General features: G+C 36.0%; 4 protein-coding genes across 5 annotated transcripts; 3 read left to right on the top strand and 1 right to left on the bottom strand.

The window, feature by feature from the left end:
• Positions 1–362: 362 nt before the first annotated feature.
• LOC107797678 (cytosolic sulfotransferase 15-like) lies at positions 363–1,990 on the top strand. The gene has a single exon (XM_016620588.2). It carries the CDS (start codon positions 409–411, stop codon positions 1,441–1,443), a length of 1,035 nt encoding a protein of 344 aa, XP_016476074.1. The 5' UTR covers positions 363–408; the 3' UTR covers positions 1,444–1,990.
• Positions 1,991–4,458: 2,468 nt separating this feature from the next.
• LOC107797683 (protein MAINTENANCE OF PSII UNDER HIGH LIGHT 1) lies at positions 4,459–7,891 on the top strand. Its single transcript, XM_016620594.2, has 3 exons — positions 4,459–4,822; positions 5,910–6,044; positions 7,314–7,891. The coding sequence occupies exons 1-3, from the start codon at positions 4,634–4,636 to the stop codon at positions 7,737–7,739; spliced, it is 750 nt and encodes a 249-aa protein (XP_016476080.2). The 5' UTR covers positions 4,459–4,633; the 3' UTR covers positions 7,740–7,891.
• A 1,801-nt stretch (positions 7,892–9,692) lies between these two features.
• On the top strand, positions 9,693–12,870 carry LOC107797681 (cytochrome P450 98A2). Its single transcript, XM_075217780.1, has 3 exons — positions 9,693–10,206; positions 11,401–11,798; positions 12,018–12,870. Exons 1-3 carry the CDS (start codon positions 9,714–9,716, stop codon positions 12,660–12,662), a joined length of 1,536 nt encoding a protein of 511 aa, XP_075073881.1. The 5' UTR covers positions 9,693–9,713; the 3' UTR covers positions 12,663–12,870.
• Positions 12,871–13,498: 628 nt separating this feature from the next.
• On the bottom strand, positions 13,499–21,883 carry LOC107797677 (65-kDa microtubule-associated protein 5). Of its 2 annotated transcripts, XM_016620587.2 has the most exons (12): positions 21,695–21,883; positions 20,366–20,569; positions 20,014–20,268; positions 19,701–19,916; positions 18,666–18,821; positions 18,476–18,515; positions 18,356–18,400; positions 16,502–16,650; positions 15,147–15,234; positions 14,462–14,535; positions 14,312–14,386; positions 13,499–13,950 (listed from the first exon to the last, which is right to left on the bottom strand). In XM_016620587.2, the coding sequence occupies exons 1-12, from the start codon at positions 21,776–21,778 to the stop codon at positions 13,699–13,701; spliced, it is 1,638 nt and encodes a 545-aa protein (XP_016476073.1). In that variant the 5' UTR covers positions 21,779–21,883; the 3' UTR covers positions 13,499–13,698. The 2 variants fall into 2 exon arrangements, with proteins under 2 accessions (XP_016476073.1, XP_016476071.1); XM_016620585.2 differs by having other exon boundaries at positions 18,356–18,515; positions 21,695–21,882.
• Positions 21,884–22,849: the final 966 nt, after the last annotated feature.

Below are 22,849 nucleotides of genomic sequence, written 5' to 3'. Positions count from 1 at the left end.
ATTCTGGAGTTTATTATGCTTGGCTGAGATTTATCCTTTTATCTTCTTTAATTGATTTAACCAAAAAGAATTCAATATCTTTTGAGTTAAATAATACTATTTGTTGCAATTTTAGTGAATCTTACACATAAATTTATACTCAATATTTAAAATTATAGGTTCAACTTATCCCGTATCTACATAGCAACTAGCAACCCACCATTACACGAAGGCGAGATACACGTTTTACTATTCGGGTTTGCGTATTAAAAGTTGTTTTGCTTTGAATATTGCGAATTAGATCTCCCATGTTTTTCATGGATATAAAGTTAAGAAATAAGAACTGAGACCATTTCACTACTAGTATATATATAGCTCTAGTTTCTCATGCAAATCATATCCTTGCCCTCGATAACTTAGCTAGCTAAAATGACTATTACAAATTTCCTCAAAAGCCAATCCAAAAGTGAACAACCACAAGAAACTCTAACTGACGATCTTGATGAGTTTTTCAATTCTCTTCCCAAAGAAAAAGGGTGGAGAACACCCAATCTTTTCCTATTCCAAAACTTTTGGTGTCAACCCAAAGAAATCCGAGCCATAATTTCGACACAAAAACACTTTAAAGCTCAAGACAACGACCTAATTCTCGCGTCCATACCAAAATCTGGCACTACATGGCTAAAAGCACTCACTTTCTCCATTGTAAACCGCAACAAATTCAACGTCCAACAAAAGAATATTAATCACCCTTTACTCACTCATAATCCTCACGAACTTGTCCCATTTCTTGAATACAAACTTTACGCTGATTTTAATTCCCTTCCTGATCTCTCTCTTTTACCTTCTCCACGCCTTGTTGCTACTCACGTCCCTTTTGGGGCATTACCAAATTCAGTTAAGACCTCAAAATGCAAAATTGTTTACATTTGTCGGAACCCTTTTGACGCCTTTGTTTCAGTTTGGCATTACCTAGTCAAAATTAGACCTGAATCTTTAGGTCCTTTTACTCTTGAGGAAGCCTTTGATTTGTACTGTAGGGGAGTTATAGGGTTTGGTCCTTATTGGGAACATATGTTGGGGTACTGGAGAGAAAGTTTAGAAAATCCAAATAAGGTCTTGTTTTTAAAATATGAGGATATGAAATTGGATGTGTGTAATCAATTGAAGAGATTAGCTGATTTCTTGGGATTTCCTTTTACAAAGGAGGAGGAAAAGGGAGGAATTATAAAAGATGTGTCATCTCTTTGTAGTTTTCAGAACTTGAGGGATTTACAAGTAAATAAGAAAGGTAAAGGGGCCATTTCAGATTTTGAAAACAGGAATTTGTTTAGGAAAGGTGAGATTGGGGATTGGGTCAATTATTTTACACCTTCCATGTTTGAGAGGCTTTCTAAAGTTATGGAAGAGAAATTAGGAGGGTCAGGGCTTACTTTCAGTCTGTTAAGTCAAGAAACTAAGTAGGGCATTTGGATATAAAAATTAAAATTTTCGAAAAAAATAATATTTGTAGTTAAGTTGAAAAATGATATTCAGAATTTAAAATTATGTTTGGACTTGTATTTTATTTGAAAAAATGTTGTAGTTTTGTGAGTAGGAAAAAAGTCTTGAAATTTTTTTCAGTCTTTGAAAAACTTATTTTCAATAAAGAATTTCATGGACAAACATGTTTTTGAAATAAATGTCCGAAAAAAAGAAGAAGAAAATTACGAACAAACGACGCCTAAAAGTTTATACTACGGAATAGAATTCTTCCTCCAAATGCCCTTGGGGCCAGTTTGATTAAATTATGCAGGGGATAACATGGATTGTAATTTAGGGATAGTATTGCAATAGTACATTGATTATAGTACATGAATTAGTATAGGAATATTATTTCTTGGACGATGTATAATTTAAAGGAAAATTATGTGGTTTTGTTCTCTCTCTTTTTTCCCCTTTTTTTAATCAATATGTGGCTTGTTTAATTTTTTTTATAAAAAGATTGTTGAATACATGAGTTTTGAAAAATTTAGTTGCTTAAACTCATGCATTACCGATCTTGTATTCTTATTCAATCTTGTATAAATAATACATAGATACCTACATAAGTCATGTATGTATTTACTTAGGCGGGCAACAAAAATGACAGCTAAACCGTATACGAGTAATAATGAATTTTATGTTAGTGTAAACATACAACCGAACAAGAACTTTATGTATGTTTTAGGGAAAATGTATAGATATCTTCCTGAACTTTGACCAATTTCCAGTTACATACCCCTTGCCACGAACCAAAAGATTGTAACTTCTATTATACTTCTGAAGTTAACTATTTAATGCGCTATTCTTGACTTAATTTTTAAAAACACGAAATGTGTTACACAGCACTCAAAGGTAACAAAAAATGGAGAATGATAAAATTTAAAACAAGAACTTAAACGTACAATTTCTACATAAATTTAGGAACAAGATTGTACACAAATTGTAATAAGAAAACAGAATTCAAAACAAGAAGTACTATATATACTATTTAATTTAAACCTACACCTTTGCAACAACATCATCTCTGATAATAAGCCAAGGGTACTAATTGGGCAAGAGGAATATTACTAGGCATAGTCGAAGTTGGACCGACAGATGGAGAATTAGCTGGAGAGTTCCTACAAATTGGACAAGTCCCACTCTTCCGCAACCATTCGTCAACACAATCTACATGAAAACAGTGTCGACATTCCGGTATACAACGAACCAAATCTTTCGCACAATACTCACACAAGCAAATAGCGCATAGATTTGTATTAATTGGACTGGGCAATCTCTTGCTTTCACCTAAAACCACTTTGGGAAATGACTCTATAACGGGCTGATCCAATCCTAGGAAGTAACTATATATAGCCCCATTGGAAGATGCAGGTGTGAAGTCTTCAGTGTTAGAAGAAGCAGCTAATTTGAGACGAAGACAAGCGTAGGAAGCAAACATGATAAGAGAAATGAGTATCAAAATGCCAATGATAATGGCCATACCATATCTGAGGCTAATTACTCCGCTTGCGGAATCAGGTAAGTTAGCTATGGACATTTTTTGTGTGTGTGATAGAGAAAATGTGGCTGCAAAGGAAGAAATGAAAAGCGTTGGAACCGGAAAGAAATTAATGAGGTTGGACCGGAGAGTAAATGTTGTCAGAAACAAATAAATGAAAAATACTATGTTCATCATGTGCATGAGCAATTAAATGTCTACAGAGTCTTTGAAAATGAGGTCCCGGTCAACTTTGGGAATTGGGCTTAGCAGTTGTATAACCGCTCTCAAAATAATAGTCGATATATATATAATTGTATGTTATATGCAAAAATTATACAAAGTTTATATATTTTTTCAGCTACCAAATGTATATAGTTTTCGCGTGGGCTAAAAGTGAATATATCAGTGTATAAACATATTAAATAATAATAATGAGAACAATGGTAAACATCATATGCCTTCTCCAGACTCACTAATAACCGTACATGACCTTTTTGATTACTCGAACCTAAAACATATGCTAAAACTCAGAAACTCAGATTGCGACTCATGCAATTGAACTGCCCGCAAGGCGGTTGAGATGGATTTATCTGGCATATATTATTTTACAACAACAACCCAATAAAATCTCACGTCTGGAGAAGATAGTGTGTACGCAAACCTTACCGCTACCCCGAAGGAGTAGAGAGACTGTTTCCGAAAGACTCTCGGCTCAAGAAAACAAAAGGACAAAATATTAGTATCAGCAAAGATATCATATGAAAAACAAGAACAACATGAAATTTAGAAGAAAGATGCAACATTGCCACTAACTATCTTAGACAAAACCCTACCAAATTGGTCTCGCAGTGGTACAAAATAAGGAAAGACTGGTCTCCATCCACATATATTAAGCTTTAATTTACTTCATCGACTATTATGGTGGTATAATTTGTCATGTGCCCACTTCGATTCAATTTAGGCCCCGTTTGTCTTTGAATTTTGCAAGTTTTTGATAATTTTTTGACAATGAATTTTTCAAAAATTTTAAATTTTTTTCCCCGCTCAAAACTCCAACATTTCTGTGGAGCGATCTTAGATATACGCAATTGAACGTAAGAGACACCATGGAATATTTGGCTGCTCGCACTTGCTTAGCTCAGCCAATTTAGAATTTTCACAAGCAATGTTATTTCACAATATATTTGTCACAAACATAACGTGCCAAATACAAACAAAACTATCTTGAAATTTATTTCAATGCATATTTACATAAAATATTTTCCTTAAATATAATCTCTAAATTTTATTATATCTCATATAGTGCCGTTTATTTCTGCTAAAAACCATACTTTTCGCAAAATCTTATATTTAATCAATTTTAATAATCAAAATTTAGTACTCCATTTTGGATGTCACAAAATGACAAAGAGGGATATAGTTGTCATTTAATACTTTTAGAAAGAGTGAAATGTAGGACACATAACCCACTCAACGTGCATTCAAATCAAACCACAAAAACCAAAGCATCCTCAAAAGGAAAGGATTTTCGAGGCTCAAACACAGCCAATCGAAGAAGCAAAAAATTCTACAAGTGGTTCTGCTTCATCTCCTCAATATACATAATAGGCACAACCATTTGAAAGCTTTTGTTGGGCAGCTAAAAAAATAATGGCTTGCGCTGCGTTATCAGCAAACAGCTGCGCCATAGCCTCATCTTCGAGTGGACGATTGAGCTTTTCCACATATCAGAAAGACTCAAAGTTGAGACAAAGGCAGAGTCTTATCCGATTCAGAATTAGGGCAGCTTCAACTGATGATGCTGATTGCAATGATGAAGAATGTGCCCCTGATAAGGAGGTCAATTTTCCTCTTGCTTAATTATATACTACTTCTTTTCCTTGTTGAATTTGTGTATGTAGATTAATACTTGTTGACAGATTGAAAACGCAAGCGGGAATGTACAGTCTTGTACTCCCTCGAGTGAATTTTTTTCTTTTTTCTTGAATTTTTGAGGAATTGTTTAAATACGTAGAGAATTCTCAAAATGGCTAACAATTATGGCTACTTATGAATATTTGGGGGAAGAAAATACTATAGTGTTGTAATTATAGACTATTTTATTAAAATTAGTTAAAGACTGTGCACGGGCTCTTTTGAGTGATAATGATATGTTTATGTCTACTGCTACAACTTGTCAAGATGGCAGCAGTAAGCAGTTTAATTTCATTTAGAATGTATAAGATCGGCGAGCCAGTTCTGGAAAAAGCTGCAAAGGAGATTTGTAATAGTTTAGGCATATAGAGACACATGGAATACTTTTTTTTTTCTTATCTAATGAGGAAATCTTTAAGTATGTTGCTACGAATTAGGAAAAAACTAGAGCAAATTGATTTTTTTTTGGGGAAAGATTTATTGAGAGAAATACCATTTGATATGACTAGCTGTTAGAAGGATGTGGATAATGAAGCCTTCGTATCTCCTTTAGAGCGAGTTTGAGAAGGAAGGAGCAAACTTGGTGTACATTTCTTCGTAGCTTTTGCCTTTTTGTGCAACATTAAAATTCAGACATTCCTAATAAAAAAAGACATTGTATTTGAGACATTAATATTTAAAGAACTTCTCAGCTAGCTCCTTCGCCGATATTAAGCTTATAAGTCGGGGGGAAAAAAGGAAAAGCACAGTCGATAGCTCACAGTATCACTGTTAAGCCATTTCAAATGTACCAAAAGCATTTAATCATTATTTTTCATCAATAATATAAAAGTTTGCAAACAATACCTATACAATTTTTGTAGTAATTTTGAGTTTATGTCTCCTCAGCCCATATTTTAGAGCTTTTTATAATAATCATTATTGAATCGACATTGTATGTCAATACTGTCCAGCAAGATGGTAGTTCACACTGGAAAAAGTATTGATACGATTTTTTTTTCTTTTGAAACAGGTTGGGAAGGTGAGCATGGAGTGGGTAGCTGGGGACAACACCAAAGTGGTTGGGACCTTTCCACCTCGCAAGCGTGGCTGGACTGGGTATGTTGAGAAGGATACTGCTGGGCAGACAAATATATACTCTGTTGAGGTTAGTACTTCTATGTTCTGCAATTACATAAGTTCTCCTGAAACTACATTGTTCAGATGGTATGGAGCAAAAGGAAGTTTCAGATTATGGCATGCCTTAGCTCTTCACATGAGAAACTATCTCGTAGTGAAATCTGTCTGTTGAATTACAAAAACGAATCAATCTTTATTTCATTTTGTTGAAGTTCAGCTTCAAGTATCAATATAGTATTACCACTGCAACTGCAAGTTATTTATAGTGATGCTTGGACAGAGTAAATGGTTGTAGGCTGTTTCACTTTTTACTGTGAGGTATTGGGCTGGAAGGCCCACCCATATGAGTTTTCTTAATCCACATATGCACTAGACCAAATCTAGTTTTGAGAAGGAGGGTTTATATATTTCTAGCTTTATTCTAATTCTCAGCTTTTCTCCGCACGGGCTAAATCTATCTTCCATTATTCTAGTGAATAGTAAACAAAAAAATACATCAACAACCAGTGTGGGGTCCGGGGAGGCCAATGTGTTCGCACACTTTGCCCCTACCTTGTGGAGGTAAAAAGCAATTCACAGCATGTTTGAAAAAGATAAACAGTAGTATATTCAAGTGAATAGAGCCAGGTGGGCATAGCCAAAAGATCAAGGATGTTGGCCATGTAAAGCTGAGGAAGTATAGAGATCTCAGACCTCACATGCTCAGTGTCTAAGGTATTTATGCTAGAGATATCATGAATCTGGTCTAGGAAATATCAGGATTCTAAATCTAACTTTCATACCTTACATCCTTTGCTATTTCACTTGGGACAATATATGGAGCCAGGATGGCATAACTAAAGTATGTAGGCTATGTAAAGCTGAGGATGTAGAGATCTCAGATCTCAAATTTTCAGGCCCTAAGGTATTTATTCTAGAGATATCATGAATTGAATCTTGGACATATCAGGATTCTAGAAAGGAGTCATGCGATGAATCATAACATACCAATTGCTCTTCTGCTTTTCCACAAGACAAGCCGTTTTGCTTCTCCTGATTGCCAATGCTGATCAACTCGGCCCTTTTCCCTGCCCCCTGGCCTCTCACTTCATTTAGGATCAATGTGATTCTGTCCAAAATCCATCTCAGCTACTGAATAGTTCGGTACAATATATGATGGGCGAGAGTATATCTTGGCAGTATCACACTGAATCATCATCCTCTTTTAGCCCTTTTTAGAGGAAATATTATTATCTGAAGACCTGTATGGATTCAGTTATGTTATCTGCGTCGCTAACGTTGCTCACTTTGGAAACAGCCTGCAGTTTATGTAGCAGAAAGTGGTATCAGCTCTGGGACTGCGGGCACAGCTTCTGATGGAGCAGAGAACACCGCAGCTATTGCAGCTGGGATAGCCTTAATCTCTATTGCAGCTGCTTCATCGATACTCCTTCAAGTCGGGAAGAACTCACCTCCTCCGGTACAAACAATGGAGTACTCAGGACCATCCCTTAGCTACTATATCAACAAGTTTAAGCCAGCGGAAATAGTTCAAGCTTCAGTAGCACCAGAAACCGAAGCACCAACTGCACCAGAAGTTGTTCAAGCTTCAGTAGCACCAGAAACTGAAGCACCAAATGCACCAGAAGTTGAAAGCTCTGCTCCAGAAGCTCCTGCTCCCCAAGTTGAGGTCCAATCTGAAGCCCCTCAGGACACTTCAAGCTCAAGTTCTGACATCTCTTAGGACAAACCATTTAGTTTTCATGTTATATATTGGTAGATGACCTAGTATATATATATTCCAGTAAGTTTTTGTAATACTATTATTCAAAGAGAAATATTCTGCGTGTCAACAATCAATTTAATTGAATTAGTTAAATGATCATATTCCGTATGAGTCATCTGTATATGTTATTTAGGTAAATCTTATGTATTATGTACTGATCTCTATCCACTAGTGACTATATACACTTAAGGTGGGTCCGTTTTACCAGTAAAAACAATTCTATATGTTCTATCCCAGCTTCTCTTAATATACTCTTACTTCTTTCCATTTTTCTCACCCTTTTTTTTTTCAATTTTGCAGTTTGCCCGCATGTTTGGAAAAAAAAGAGTTGTAAACCTTTCATTGGCTATACCTTAATTCCCATACTGGATACCTACTTAAGGTGGGTCCATTTTACCAACCACATCGTTCTATGGGCGGGCATATTGTTTTCCAATCTTCATTAGTATTTCCAACAACTGCTCCTAAAGCTAAAAAAGAATACGTCTGTGTGGGCGCTCCTATATATTGACAGAGCCAGAATTTTTACAAAGAAGTTCAAAAAATAAATAAAAAATTAAATATGTGGAGAAGCCAAGGGGATTCAACATCTTATACGTATACATATATTACTTTTTTTACCTCACATACACAGTGTAATTTTCGAGAGAAGGGGGTTCGGATGAACTCTTCTGCCTCCCTAGCTCAGCCATTGCTCGTGTATAGCTCATTTGTCTTTACAACAATAATAAGTATACCTGAATTTCAAATAAGATGAATCAACTATATGATTCTCACTATTCATATTCCTCATTTAAATACAAGGCTAAATGAATTTGAATTCTTAGGCATCATGTAAACCTTGCTATGCGCTGTATGTTTATATTAACCGTGGAGACACGATGATTAATTAAATAGCTTGATCGAATGTGAACTAAGTGCATTTGTTTTGTTTAATAAAATTTGTCATATATAAGAACATCCTCAATAACGTCAGGATATAATAAGTTCGTAAAAATTTTCATAGAAGATAAAATATTCAAAACATCATACATGTTACTAACATTGGCATTGAAAGACAAAAGGAGGGAGGTTATTGTTATATTGAGAATTATGTCTTAAACACTAAAAAGTTAAGTGAAGATCAATAATTAAATTTTGTTTTATTCCTCCTTTCGGAAAAAAAAAAAAAGAGCACATCATGGGCTATTTGACAATAAATCAGAACACTCTTGCATTTGCGTCAAACTCCCATTGTCAAGAGTTAGTCAAAATGTTTAAACAAGAGGTGTTAGATATTTTTACCTTTTTTCCTATTTATATATTTCAGTCCTGTTACGGAGTATTAATCGTTTAATCAAACTTAATTTATTTCAACATATTTAACCTTCCAAAAAGTATTTACTAATTTTTTTTTCATATTCACCGGGAACAACCTCTCTGCCCTATTATCGGGGTAGAGGTAAGATCTGCGTACACACTACCCTCCCCAGACTCCACTTAGTGGGACTTTACTGGGTCGTTGTTGTTGTTATTCGCCCTTATTGTTCTAATTAATGAAACATTTATTGGAATAAAAGGTATTTTAGAGAAATTTCGTAATAATTAAGGATATTGTATATCTTGCTTAAAAGGGAAAAAAACTTTAAAAAAAATAAATACTACTATTAACCAAAGATATTACTAATAGATAAACTCACCCTATACACTTTCCTCACCAATCAAAATTTCACAAGATTCGTATGCCTAATTTTCTTTTTCAAATTTAAAATCCCCAACCCTTCGTGTTTTCCATTTTCTAAAACCAAGACAATACTCTTCACCAAAAGCACCAACAACCATTTCCTTAAAAGACTAAAATACCCTTCACCAACTCCCTCCACCTCCCTTTTCCCTCTGTCTCAGTTGTTATATAAAACCTCCTACCCTTCTAATCCTCAAATATCACTAACAATGGCTATTTCTTTAGCTGTTGCAATTCCTTTAGCTTTCATTTTCACATTTATAGCTTATCACCTTTACTATCGTCTCCGATTCAAGCTTCCGCCGGGCCCAAGTCCACGGCCCATCGTCGGAAATCTGTACCAGATAAAGCCCGTCAGGTTTCGATGCTTTTACGAATGGGCCCAAACCTACGGACCTATCATTTCGGTTTGGTTCGGGTCGACCTTAAACGTCGTCGTTTCCAGCTCGGAGTTAGCTAAGGAAGTTCTGAAAGAAAAGGACCAGCAGTTGGCTGACCGGCACAGGAGCCGATCGGCGGCTAAGTTTAGCAGAGACGGGCAAGATCTTATTTGGGCCGATTATGGCCCTCATTATGTTAAGGTTAGAAAGGTTTGTACAATCGAGCTTTTTACGCCCAAAAGGCTTGAAGCCCTTAGGCCCATTCGAGAAGATGAGGTCACTGCTATGGTGGAGTCCATTTACAGAGATTGCACTAATCCTGGTACGTTTTTACTAAAATTTAGCCTTCCTCTTTTGTTTAATGTTCTTATGTATTTTCAGTTGGTTATTTAATTTCCGTTTATTAGTTTTTACTGTAATGGCTATGATGCTTAGACACATTATCGAGTAAAACCATATTAAAACCTTAGAATCCACTCAGATTATTTTGTATTTGAGGTACTAAAATAGTTTCCTTTTTAGAATATTCATGCCTTAAAATTTCCTTTTTTACTTTAGTAAATTACTGAAAAATTATAGTATGAAGATGTCTATACTTTTACTCCTAAAAAGTTTAATATCTAGCTCTTTCAGTTTTAAAGGAAAAAACACGACTGAATATACCCGCTCTAGGAATATTCAAAAAAGAATTGTTTCTTTCTTCTGTATGTGGAATTTTGAAATTTCTAATTGTCCAGTCTAAGTAAATCTCCTGGATACATCCATATACGTGGATGTAGATAAGAAAAGGAGTTATTCTTTCTTTATTAGGAGTTGAGCTTTCGTTTGGTTTGGTGAATGTTTGGTGCCTTGGTGGTTCTCTTTGTTATTTGGGACCCAGGGGGTTGGTGGGTAATGGGGTCAAATAATATGGATGGGTTGACTAATATCAACCTAACCTTTTGCAAAAAAAAGAAAAAGAAATGGTGAATAGTTGACCATCTTAACAAGCAGGCGTGTTTGGTGGTTAATGATAGTACTTGAAAATGGTACACCAAACTTTGAAAAGACCCGCTATAATCGCTAAGTTGGTCTGTCCAATGTCATGTGAGGATCACGTGACATTATGATCACCCTGCAAAAAAATCATTATTTGGTGTCTTACTGCTTTTTATATTAGGATCTAACTTATAGATGCAATTACAATGTAAAGAATTTTTACGTTATGTAATTATATTTTAATCGTTATGGCAGGTATCTTCCTTTATTTTTTAGGCTACTAATCCCACTTTTATGGGACAATTACCTATACTTATATTTTAGATGATATTATCGACAACTAGTACAAGTGAGGCTTGCTCAATTGGTAAGAGCACCTCCACCTACGACCGTTAGGTTTTGGGTTCGAGTCACCATGGAGGGGAAGTGTGGAAACACTATAGATCCTCCTAATTTGGAAGGGGTTAAAAAAAAATATCTCGAGTACTCAACCGTGAACATATGGTGCTAAATGCCTAAGAATATGGTGTTTGTGTAGATAATGTGGGGAAGAGTCTGCTGGTGAAGAAGTACCTTGGAGCAGTGGCCTTTAACAACATAACAAGACTTGCCTTTGGGAAGAGGTTTGTAAACTTTGAAGGTGTGATGGATGAACAAGGAAACGAGTTCAAGGCGATTGTCGCTAATGGATTGAAGCTTGGAGCATCCCTTGCCATGGCCGAACACATCCCATGGCTTCGCTGGATGTTCCCTATTGACGAGGACGCCTTTGCTAAGCACGGGGCACGTAGGGACCGTCTTACTCGAGCTATTATGGAGGAGCACACCCTTGCTCGCCAACAGAGTGGAGGAGCCAAACAACACTTCTTTGATGCATTGCTGACCCTCCAACAGAAATATGACCTAAGTGAAGACACTCTCATTGGCTTACTTTGGGTAAGTAAATTAATAGACACTTACCTCACAAAAAGAGCTAAAATGATTGCTGCCACGTTCTTATGAGATTCAGCCATTTGGCGCTCCGAGTCGCTCTGATTCACAAAAATGAGCTAAAATGAGAAATGAAATATCTAATGGATTATGCTTAGATGAACACCTATAATACTGAGTGCCATTTTGGGGATGAACTCTGAACTGGTCTCATTGAAATTGCAGGATATGATCACAGCTGGAATGGACACAACTGCAATCTCTGTTGAATGGGCAATGGCTGAGGTGATCAAGAACCCAAGAGTGCAGCAGAAGGCCCAAGAAGAGCTCGACCGAGTGGTCAGCTACGAGCGTGTGATGAACGAAACAGACTTCCCCAACCTCCCATACCTACAATGCGTGGCCAAGGAAGCGCTAAGGCTGCACCCTCCAACTCCTCTAATGCTCCCACACAGAGCCAACACCAACGTCAAGATTGGTGGCTTCGACATTCCTAAGGGCTCCAACGTGCATGTAAACGTGTGGGCAGTTGCTCGCGACCCAAAGGTATGGAAGAACCCATTGGAGTTCAGACCTGAAAGGTTCCTTGAGGAAGATGTGGACATGAAGGGACATGATTTTAGGCTACTCCCATTTGGTGCTGGTAGAAGAGTATGTCCAGGGGCACAATTGGGTATCAACTTGGTCACCTCTATGTTGGGCCATCTTTTGCACCATTTTCATTGGGCTCCTTCTAATGGATTGAGCCCAGAGGAGATTGATATGGGTGAGAACCCTGGGCTTGTTACCTACATGAAGACTCCATTACAGGCCGATGCCACTCCCAGATTGCCGGCGGAGTTGTATAAACGAATTGCAGTGGACATGTAAAAGAAAACCAAATGGGAAGAATAGGATTACCCAGGTGCAAACAGCCACTTCCCAGAAAAAGTGTTTTTGTTTTTTTTTGTTTTTGTTGTACTTTATTTGTTTGACTTAGTTGTTACATGAAGAGTCAAATTATTACTACAATTTGAGCCCAAAGTCCAATTTCTTTGATTTTTTTAACTTTAATATCAGTTAGTACTTCATTGAAAAATTATAATGTTTCTGGAATTCTGGTTAGTTGTGTGAAAACTACAGCTGGTACCCGGATAATTAAATCTGTTCAACTTTATATATATATTTGGAGGGAGGAGAATAATTCAGTTCATTGTCAAGTGACTGAATAGTAGTAAGATCTTTTTTCTTTTCTTTTTGCCAGGCGATATATGACAATTTACAGCATTATACTTCGGTCAAGTAAACCAAGCTCACAGAAAAAAAGAAATCTTTTACTCTCGAGACCAAGTCATCGTAAGAAAATACTGAAAAATCTTTCCAAAGTGAGAAGAGGGAAGGCGCGCTACAACTAACATAACAGCCAACTTTAGAATATGCAGAAAAGTTCACAAAACGCATAAGCTACTACAGTAATTTATAACTCCCTATTAACATCCTTGTCATCAAATAGGTTTTTGTGCAATTTCTCGTTTTCAAACTTTGAGCCTGCATTATCAGCACTCTAAACTCCTTTCTGAAGAATATCGCATGTGGGATTCTTTGCCAAATTGAAACTCAAAACTCTAAAGGGTCATTTAGTCCGTTACAAATTTGCACATAAAATTTGGTTAAAGTTATGTCCAAACACTAAAGCCAAATTACCAGACATCTGATAAGACAATTCTGCAAAGAAAATGAAGAGGACGATATATGCATTTTCATTCCCGAGTTCATAGCAGACTTCTAAAACCTCTGTAAATGGGAAAAGAATAATGAATACGCGTGGCCTTTTATTCTGATATGCTATACTACCACAAAGGACAAATGGCTTAGTTTGTGCAAAAACAACAGTATGTATGATCTTTCTACGAGTCAAAGTTTCAGTCTATAATCCTCCAGACTTCTGATCATCTTTCGCAAGAGCTACGTAGTTTACAGGTATTACAGCACCAACATTACCGCTCCCTCTCTTTTCCTTCCCTATGGACACACCATAACGACCTGAAGGTGTAGATACACGACGACTATTTGGAGTACCAAGTATTGTGTTAGCATTACCCAGAGGTTTCTTGGCAGACTTTGAACCATAGATTGTTTCTTGTTCTGCAGCAAATTGATCTTGGAGCCGTTTTTGTTCCTGAAATATATACACTATAGTTGATCATCCAAGCATCCAAATCTAACTCCTGTGCTATAATGACAATGGTATGCACGGTTAAAACATCCAACACAATTATTTTCAGTTTAAAGCACACATACTAATAGATAGTTCACACAACATATACTGCTAATACGATCACAATCACAATCACAAAGCAACCAACAAAAGTCCAACAGTTTAACTAGAAGTGCTAATTATCTATCAAAATCAACCAAGACAAAATAACAATGCAAAGTTTATGATATAGACCCTTGCTCGGCTAAGAGTAGTTCTTCTCTAACGTCAGAAAAAAAAAGATTCAGAAACAAGTATCAGACAGGAGAATAAAAAGTGATACCCGAGATCTACGCTTCTCTTCTTGTTTCTCCTGTCGTGAGATGATGTACTCTTCCAAAGTATGCAACAGAGGGGCCTAGACACAAAAAAGTTATGGTCTGAAGCTACTGCCACAAAATAATATCTTTAACAAAGAAAATGTTGAACTCACTTTGTGATACAAAAATGGCATTCCTTTCTCCTTCTCCCAGGCCTTTACCTTGGCGGTCAAGTTTTCAATAAGAGCTGCATTATAGGTTTTTTCAGTCACTATATGATAATTGCTGATATAGAAAGAATATTCAAACATACTTTAGATTATTAAAATTGCAGAAAATAGACCTGAATTTAAAATTTACCAGGTTCTTCATTAGTGTACTAGGTGATTACCACCTTACATACAGGCTACAAGCACCTTTTTAGGCTTAGCTGATCAATGAAATTTACATAATATACCAAGTAACATGGAACAATAAAAAGAAAAACCAAATGAGTAGACCTGAATGGTACTTTAACTTCAAGTACCAAGCACTCTCTGAAACTGAATATTTAGTTTCCAGAGTGGACAACCAACCCAATGGACCAAAAGAATGCAAAGAGAAATAGGTGAACTAGTATGTTTGTTACCATAAAAAGAGAAGAAATTTGAAGATAGGAAAATAAAAAAAGGAAAGCAATGGGGCAATGAGCAAAAGCAAGAAGCTTCTGCATATAAGTAATTAATATAGATCCACAATTATGCATAGGATTATCCTCCAAAAGGGAACAGTTGATTCACAAAGCTACTAATAGTGGTCGATCAGGAGAGAACGAGGGAAGAGGTGTACATCACATGAGATAAATGAGTACAGGCTCACATGGTATTTTGCTGACCAAAATCCGCGCTTTCTCTGCACGTTTCAAGTTGATGTGGACACCTTTCCCAGCACTATAACGATTTTCATCCTGTAAAACAAGTGAATCATGATTTAGTGGGAAGCCAAGTTGCAAACTGTATCTTATACAGCATCAGATCTATTACGCCCTCAAAACGCCTGAACTAAAACTAGTCAAGCCATCTAGGGAATAAGAAAAGGTAAAGACTCATGATTCAAGTGAATGATAGAGATGAAGGGATGAGCAAATCGAGTTAACATGTTATCACCTAGTTTTGTAGACTGCACGTATGTTTCATATTTTATGCCAGCATAAGAAGCATGTAATACAGAAAGGGTCAGTTTATCTGGGGTATCACAGAGAGCACCCAAAACAATTTGTGGGACACATCCAACTACCACAATGCCCAAATTTTAGCTACACAAATGAATAATTAGACTGATTGATATAAGCTATCAACCAATTGAGAACTACTTGACTGCACTTAAACACAGCATTTGCTACCAGCCTATAAGCACAAACAACTTAGAAAAGGCCAGCAAGGCATGCCTCTATGTAACTTTTGTAGCTTGACCACTGTTATCACAAAAAGCTTATAATACTGTCTGTCTACCAGGGCTTTAAGCACAAAGTACAATTGATTTCTGTCTACCAGGGCTTTAAGCACAAAGTACAATTGAAGTGTTAGCTTTAGTGAATAAAGGACGTAGATGATAAGAAGAATTAAAAAAAATCATATGTAACCAAAAGAAGAAAAATGCTAGTTCTACAACTATACCTATATGGACCAAAATATTGAAAAACTGCAATAAGTGGAATGAATTTTAAACCATGTCAATCAAGTTCAAAACAATTTTAAATTATGATTCACATTAGTTGCTAATTTTCATTTCAATTTCTTATTTCTTATGCCAAAATTCTAACATATTTATCCAATTCTTAGTAATTAAGATATCGCTTTGCAAACTATATTAATTATGTAGCGTTGTCCTCTTTTAAGAACACTCATGAACGTACACGGTGTATGCTGCGAAGCACCAACTCCACATTGAACTGAGCTTCGCAAGCAGACTTTTGGCTACACTAAGTTTGACATGCCAAACTTCCCTAAGTAGCTTGCAACAGGTATTAGATTATGACATATCTTTGAAAGATATAAAGTTGACCTACAATATAAGGATCTTAGAATGTTTGAAGGATGGGTGCAAAAAGGATAAAAAAGACGAAAATGAAAGAGGTAAATTCAAATGCATGTCCTTTATGTACAGGTGCTCCATATGATTCATAACTGAGTACAATGCAAAAGTAAACACCTATATTTATGTCGATGTTATACCTTTTCATACTCATCAAGCCAGCTTTCCTCTTGAGATGCATGTTTCCACTTCTCCACTTTATCCAAAACTTCTTTCCTGCTAGCAGCTTGCTCTTTGGCTTTCACCACCTGATCATCCATGCTTGAAAGAAGATAAGAGAGATCACTGCCTGTATTGGATTATGATAAAAGAATGTATAAGAGATCGTAAACCTAATACCAATGAAATCTATCTTTCAATTCAACTGATGATATATATAACAATAGAGACAGTGTTATCAAAGGCGCGCCAAAAGCGCGCTTAAGCCCTGAAGCGAGGCTTAAAACATATTGAGTGCTTCGCCTCGCTTAGTGGGCGCTTCAGCATTGTCATCAAAGCTCTAAGGCATACTTTTCCTTGCCAATGAGCGTAATCCTGAAGAGGCCACACTAAACAATTGATATTTCACTTTATTGTAAATATTCTTCAATTTCTTAGTCCATATATTTGGTATGCTTATAGATGTTAGTTTTGGACTACACATACATATTTGTAGTTTTTTTCTATTTGGCCTTTCTTCGTTAAAGCACACGCTTTATTTACGCTTTGCGCTTAAAGCCCCAACATACCTTAGAGCTTTTTTGCACTTTTTGCCTTTGATAACACTGAATAGACATGCTAAGATGCAAGAGGCCTGGAAACATTTGCATTCCTGCTTCAGAGTATGGGCTAGTGTGTTACTGAACTAGATCAACAGAAACCGAGAATGAAAGCACAACTCAGCTAAAAAAGTACATGTCCTCTTTCGAATCATTAGTATCAAAGTTGTAAACTGTCAATTGATATTGACAGTACCCCTTTCTCCCAGCAATTTTAGTATATATTCTTTCATTTCACCAAAGGTGATAAGGAGCCATTCATGGAGAAAACAAAAGAGAGCAAAAATGAGGGGGGAAAACATATCTTGTGAGGAGGGGAATACAAGCTACTAAGATCGGGACTCTTGACCTAAGTACTCAGTAACTGCAATGGCAGCTAGTAGACTTGCTTTGCTGCGGAAACCTTAAGCCTAAGGCCCTAAGCTTAATTAGAACTGTTGCCCTCATCCACTACTCAACCATATGTAACTCCAGTTAGGAGGATCCATCCAATAGTTTAATGATTTGCTTGGGCCATCTAAGAGGTAAGGCCTCCTCTCATTGACCATAGGTTAATGCCCTATCCCTTCTCTTGTTGCAGTTGACCACTCATTTAGAGGTCCTTCAGAACCTCTGGAAATAGTTCTTTGAAGATTTTAATCTTCTCATCTATTGTGAGAAAATCCATTTCTGGTAGAGATTTTGACTGCTAACTCAAGCTGTAACCAACAAAAGTTTCTTTGGAGTTGACCATTCAAAAGAAGGGATATGCAAGAGCAGAACATGCCATCAAGGACTATATCATCTCCAACATAAGGACTTAGATCCCTCACTAACTGTTCTTTTCCAAGTCAGATGTAAAGAGCCTAATACACAGTCAAAATGCAATTTATAACAGGTGAGACTGAGAGATGGCAGATTCTTTCCTTTGTCAGCATATGAAAGCTAATCCAAAACAACCATTACTTTTCAGAATCACCCCCACCAATTTGCCTCTACCAAAAAACATACACACCACCGCTAAAAGATCACAAATGGATTTAACAGGTTTCTCACTTAAAACCCAGCACAAATAATTACAACAATAGAAGAACAAATGATCTGTTGAAAGTTGAAACAAAATAAGGAAACTGAAAGCAGGAATAATTCAAGAGAAAAATCATTTTTCAAGAGAAATTAACTTTTGTTTTAAGAAAGAAGCAGTTAAATCCCATCAAGTCACACAACAGAAATGAGCATAAAGTAAACTGAATGTACCAGACTCCATAAGCTGGATTAAAATCTGGCGTGCAGTCTCAATATCTACATCCATATGAACACTCCTATAAATTTCCTCGAGCTCATTTTGTCTCTTAAATATCAATTCCTTCAGCTTACCGGTCTTTAGAACATTTAAACGCTCAACTTCCACTTCAGCCTACCAAGATAGAAATGAGAAGCAGTAAGAGACTACAGAGAAAGTACGTTAGTTGAAATTGAAAACCAGAAGAATATCTTCGCGGGATTTCTTCCCACATCCCCCAAAGACTAAGATGAGAAAAGAGAAAGGAATAATGACTCAATGTACCTGCTCAACGATGTGAATGGCAAGAGATCCTTGTTTAGATACCTCATCAATAGAGGAAGAAACTAAGGAAGTAATATGGTTAAACCTCAGTTGTTCCTCCATTGGCATGTCCATAAGGTTCCAAAGTTCTATTAGGGAGCTGCCAAGATCTTGAAGCTTCACCAATAAAATAAAATGAAAAAGAATCAATATCATTTTTTATAAGGTTAAGTTTTATTTAGTAATCAGCATTAAATGTATGCCGGTATAGACATTTAAGTGCTAATCTAGTGTTCAACACGGGACCAGAAATACCCTAAAGATTCCAAACTGGGAACATTTTCTTGACCTTGAAATACCGAAGTTATACTATCTTGTGTGTTAGAAATATCCGTAGTTCACTTTATACGCTTCATAAAACAGGTGCACTCACTGGAACATGGGTCTAATGTCCAAATCAAACAAGGGGCAAGGTTCCAAGTGACCGAGCGTCAATCACCACAATGTATAAACAAAAATAAATTGGACCTTCTCCAAAGATCGGGTTTCAAGAAACAGAGGACTTTATCATTTAAAGGAAAGGGATAAGCTCCATCATATAAACAGCTTGGCTGCTGATGGAATCAATATTAACGAGTGCATTCTAAATAGGGTAGTTTAAATCTGAAATTAATGGCACAAAAGCAGAATAATTAACAATTCTCAGTCATGCTTATCCATTTATATTCTTAGTTGTTAAGATTTTGTAGCAAGTACCATTCTGTTAATCATTTCATGCAATTTAGCCGAAATTTGAGTAACAGCAACACATATTTCAAAATGTCATGTGACCAGAGACTGATACGGAACAGTACTTGCATGTTATCAAATTTAGTGCTGTAAACAAGAAGGCGAATGCACCACTAGGTACACTGATATGATTAGCATCCATGCAAGTGTATTCAAAACGAATTAAAAACAAGCCTGCAAGTTTGCGCCCTATACATTTTAGGGAGACTATTCCACTAAATGTGAATTGCGAAACACTGGAAAGATTGTGATTGATAATTCACCCACCCTTTCTAGCCGCTGCTGTTTCAATTGCTTCAGTGAATTGACTTCACTGGTCAAGCTAGCAAGTGTTTCATTGCTTATGCTCTTTGATTGTACAGTCATATGATTTACTAAGCTTGGATTGATATTAGCTATTATCTGCTTGAAATCAAGCGACATAACAACCGAAAGCTCATGAATTTCACTCATATAACTATTCACTCGTTGCAAACGGAGTTTCTGCATTAAAGGATGAAAGTTAACAGATTGAATTGAAATGATAAGTCATTTGTTTCATTCCAGTAAAAATAAGAGGCAGAAAAATCAGTTGAGGAACGTTTTCAGACTGAAGTTCCTGAAGATGTGACTTCAGTTCTCCCAATCTCTTAGCTGTCAGGTCTTGTTCATCTACTTGAATATCTGTGGGGCCAATAACTCTGTCATTTCCTGCTATTTCTGCACAAATCACCGCTATCTGCGTTTCTATGTTCAAGAATTCCTTAATCCTTTCTTGTTTCTTTGTCCTTATGTCCTTTAACACAGGATCAACGACAGACAATTTCTGCTTAAGGGTGCCTTTTATCTTTCCAGACTAAAAAGGAAGGAAAAAAGTAAATTATAAATTTAAAAAAAAAATATAAAACCTGAATACAGGAAGGTTAACAACTCGAAGGAAACAAAGGACAAACCAATGGCAAAGAAGCTTGTTCTCCAAGGGCAGAAACAAGTTTGGAAATTTCTGCCTCAGCCTCAGCTAATGACTGATGCAATTCAGCTCTGTATTTTCTCTCTTTCTCTACATTTCTGCGGTAAATGTCAAGGCATTCCTGCTCAACCTGAAGAAGCTTCTTGTCCCTCTCGCTGTCACTCTCACCAATCTCATCCCATATTTCCTTCAGACAAAAAAAGAAAGATTATTTGATTAGATTCTACCTACAATATAAGTGATAATTCAGCAGATGAAATAAACTAGAAAGAATATATATTCTTGAGGGTGTCGATACTGACACAAGTGGGGAAGTAGGAGCAAAACGCATCATTCTCCAAATTAAGAAAACGTGAACTTCTATTAAAAAAATTAAACATACTCTAATACACTTAATAATAAATAGAGCAATAACCGAGCTATCAAGATGTATACTTAAGATGCCAAACAGGAGCCCATAACGAATACAACAATCAACCAAATTTGGCAAATGACATTCGCAAACTGTTGAAACATCCAATTCGTTAAACCAACAACCAAGAGATTTCTACTTTAAGAACTCTCCTTCACTGTCAGTTTTTCACAATTTCATTTGTGGAACAAAGAATACACCCGTTATTGGCAGGGAAGGGGTTTGGACGTACCCAATAGCTTTTGCTTAAAACTTGTATTTGTATTAGAAAATTCATAAAATATGTATAAATATTTAATTGTGAACCCAGTAACTAAGACAAACTATGGGTTCAGTGATAAATTCAGAACTCATAAACTTCAAATCCTAGCTCTGTCTCTGGTTATTGGCATATCTAATAATATACCACTGAAACCTCAAAGGTCAAGCTTGTAGCATACAACTCTTATCTACGATAAATTTTAGATCTTCTCCTATGTGTGTGTGTGTGTGTGAGTGCAGATATGTATGTATGTGTGTATACCAGAAAGAGAAGAGAAAAAGGAAAAAAAAAAAAAAAGAGCAACAACAAGAACAAACCCATTTGATAATTAAAACATACATTACTATAAAAACGAAGTTATGGTTAATTCTCAACAAATCCTACTGCATCTCCCGCACAATTAAAAAAAAGGAAACAAGAAAAGAAAGCACAAGAACCTAAAAACTGATTGAATAAATATACTCAAGAATACAATTTAATATTCCTATAGTATCTCCCTACAACGCCAATCCTACTCCACAAAAAGCTCTGGTTACCCAAAAGAAATTTTTTTTAAAAAAGGGCCAAATATCACTTTCAAAATCACATTCAAACAAAAAAAAAAAAAAAGAAGAAGAGGAGGCGTTTGAAATGAATACCTGCAATTGTTGAAGAAGAGTGGCACAAGTAGTAGTGCCCGATTTAGAAAGAGAGAGCGGAGAGGAACCACTCATTGACGACATTGTCTGTTTCTTTTCTTCACAAGAAAAACCCTAGCAATCACTGAGTAGAAGAAGATCGCTGATGTTCTTCAAATTTTCACATTTAGGGTATATTTATTGTGTTTAAAAGATTTTTGGCGTTATAAAGTACTGAGATTTTCGCTTTTTGTTTTTGGGCGGGAAAACTGTTCTAAATTCTAATATTCCTCATTTATCTCCTTTCACCTTTCTTTTATTCACTTTTCCTTTTTTTTTTTGTTTTTGTTTATTGTCCTTCATTTCTAGAAGTACATATTTTATAAGAGTAATTTGTTTTGGTGTAATCCCAAATTAGTTACTAGTATCATATTTCCCTTTTGAAAATCAATTTAACTAAGCTTTAAAATTAAATTGAATTAAATCAACTCAGTATTTTATATTTAAATTTTAGATATTCAAAAACTATATGAAAAATACTTCAAGTCGTAATTTTTCTCATATTAATGTATATAAAAAATATTTTAAAATGTTGATCAAAGTTCACAAAGTTAGAGTTTCAAGAAACAAACATGACAACTAATTTGGGATGGAGGGAGTACTCATTAGTAACTACTCCGTCCATCTCAATTTATATACTCTATCATGCTTTATTTCTTAGGTTGTCCGTAAAAAAATATCATACTTTCTTATTTGAATAATTTAACCTTAACTTCCTATTTACGTAATGAAATGAATTATAATGTGATACCCGATATGACATTCCTCATAAGAGGGGATACATGTGGTATTAGCGCACCGGTCATCATATCCATATCTACCTTTCCCACCCCATCAAGGTATTAAAGCGCGGATTGGTCTCGACCACTATTGCATGTTATTACCCCTCCCACTCTTATCAGTCCCGGAGGAACTTAGGACTACTATTCCAAAAATGGGAGGGATATTAGGCTAACTTTTAGGTTTCAAAAGGTGAAAAAGCTAAGGCGACATGACTTTTAGGTTTCAAAAGGTGAAAAAGCTAAGGCGACATACAAAACATATAGGACTGCATATTAGGGGAAACATGTAAACAACTAAAATGCTCATGTATACCTCCTCAAATAAGGCACATAA

This window comes from Nicotiana tabacum, chromosome 7, assembly GCF_000715075.1.
Source record: "Nicotiana tabacum cultivar K326 chromosome 7, ASM71507v2, whole genome shotgun sequence".
Lineage (NCBI taxonomy): Eukaryota > Viridiplantae > Streptophyta > Magnoliopsida > Solanales > Solanaceae > Nicotiana > Nicotiana tabacum.
Note: the sequence above shows the minus strand (reverse complement) of the source record. Positions and strands in the feature narration are given on the sequence as shown.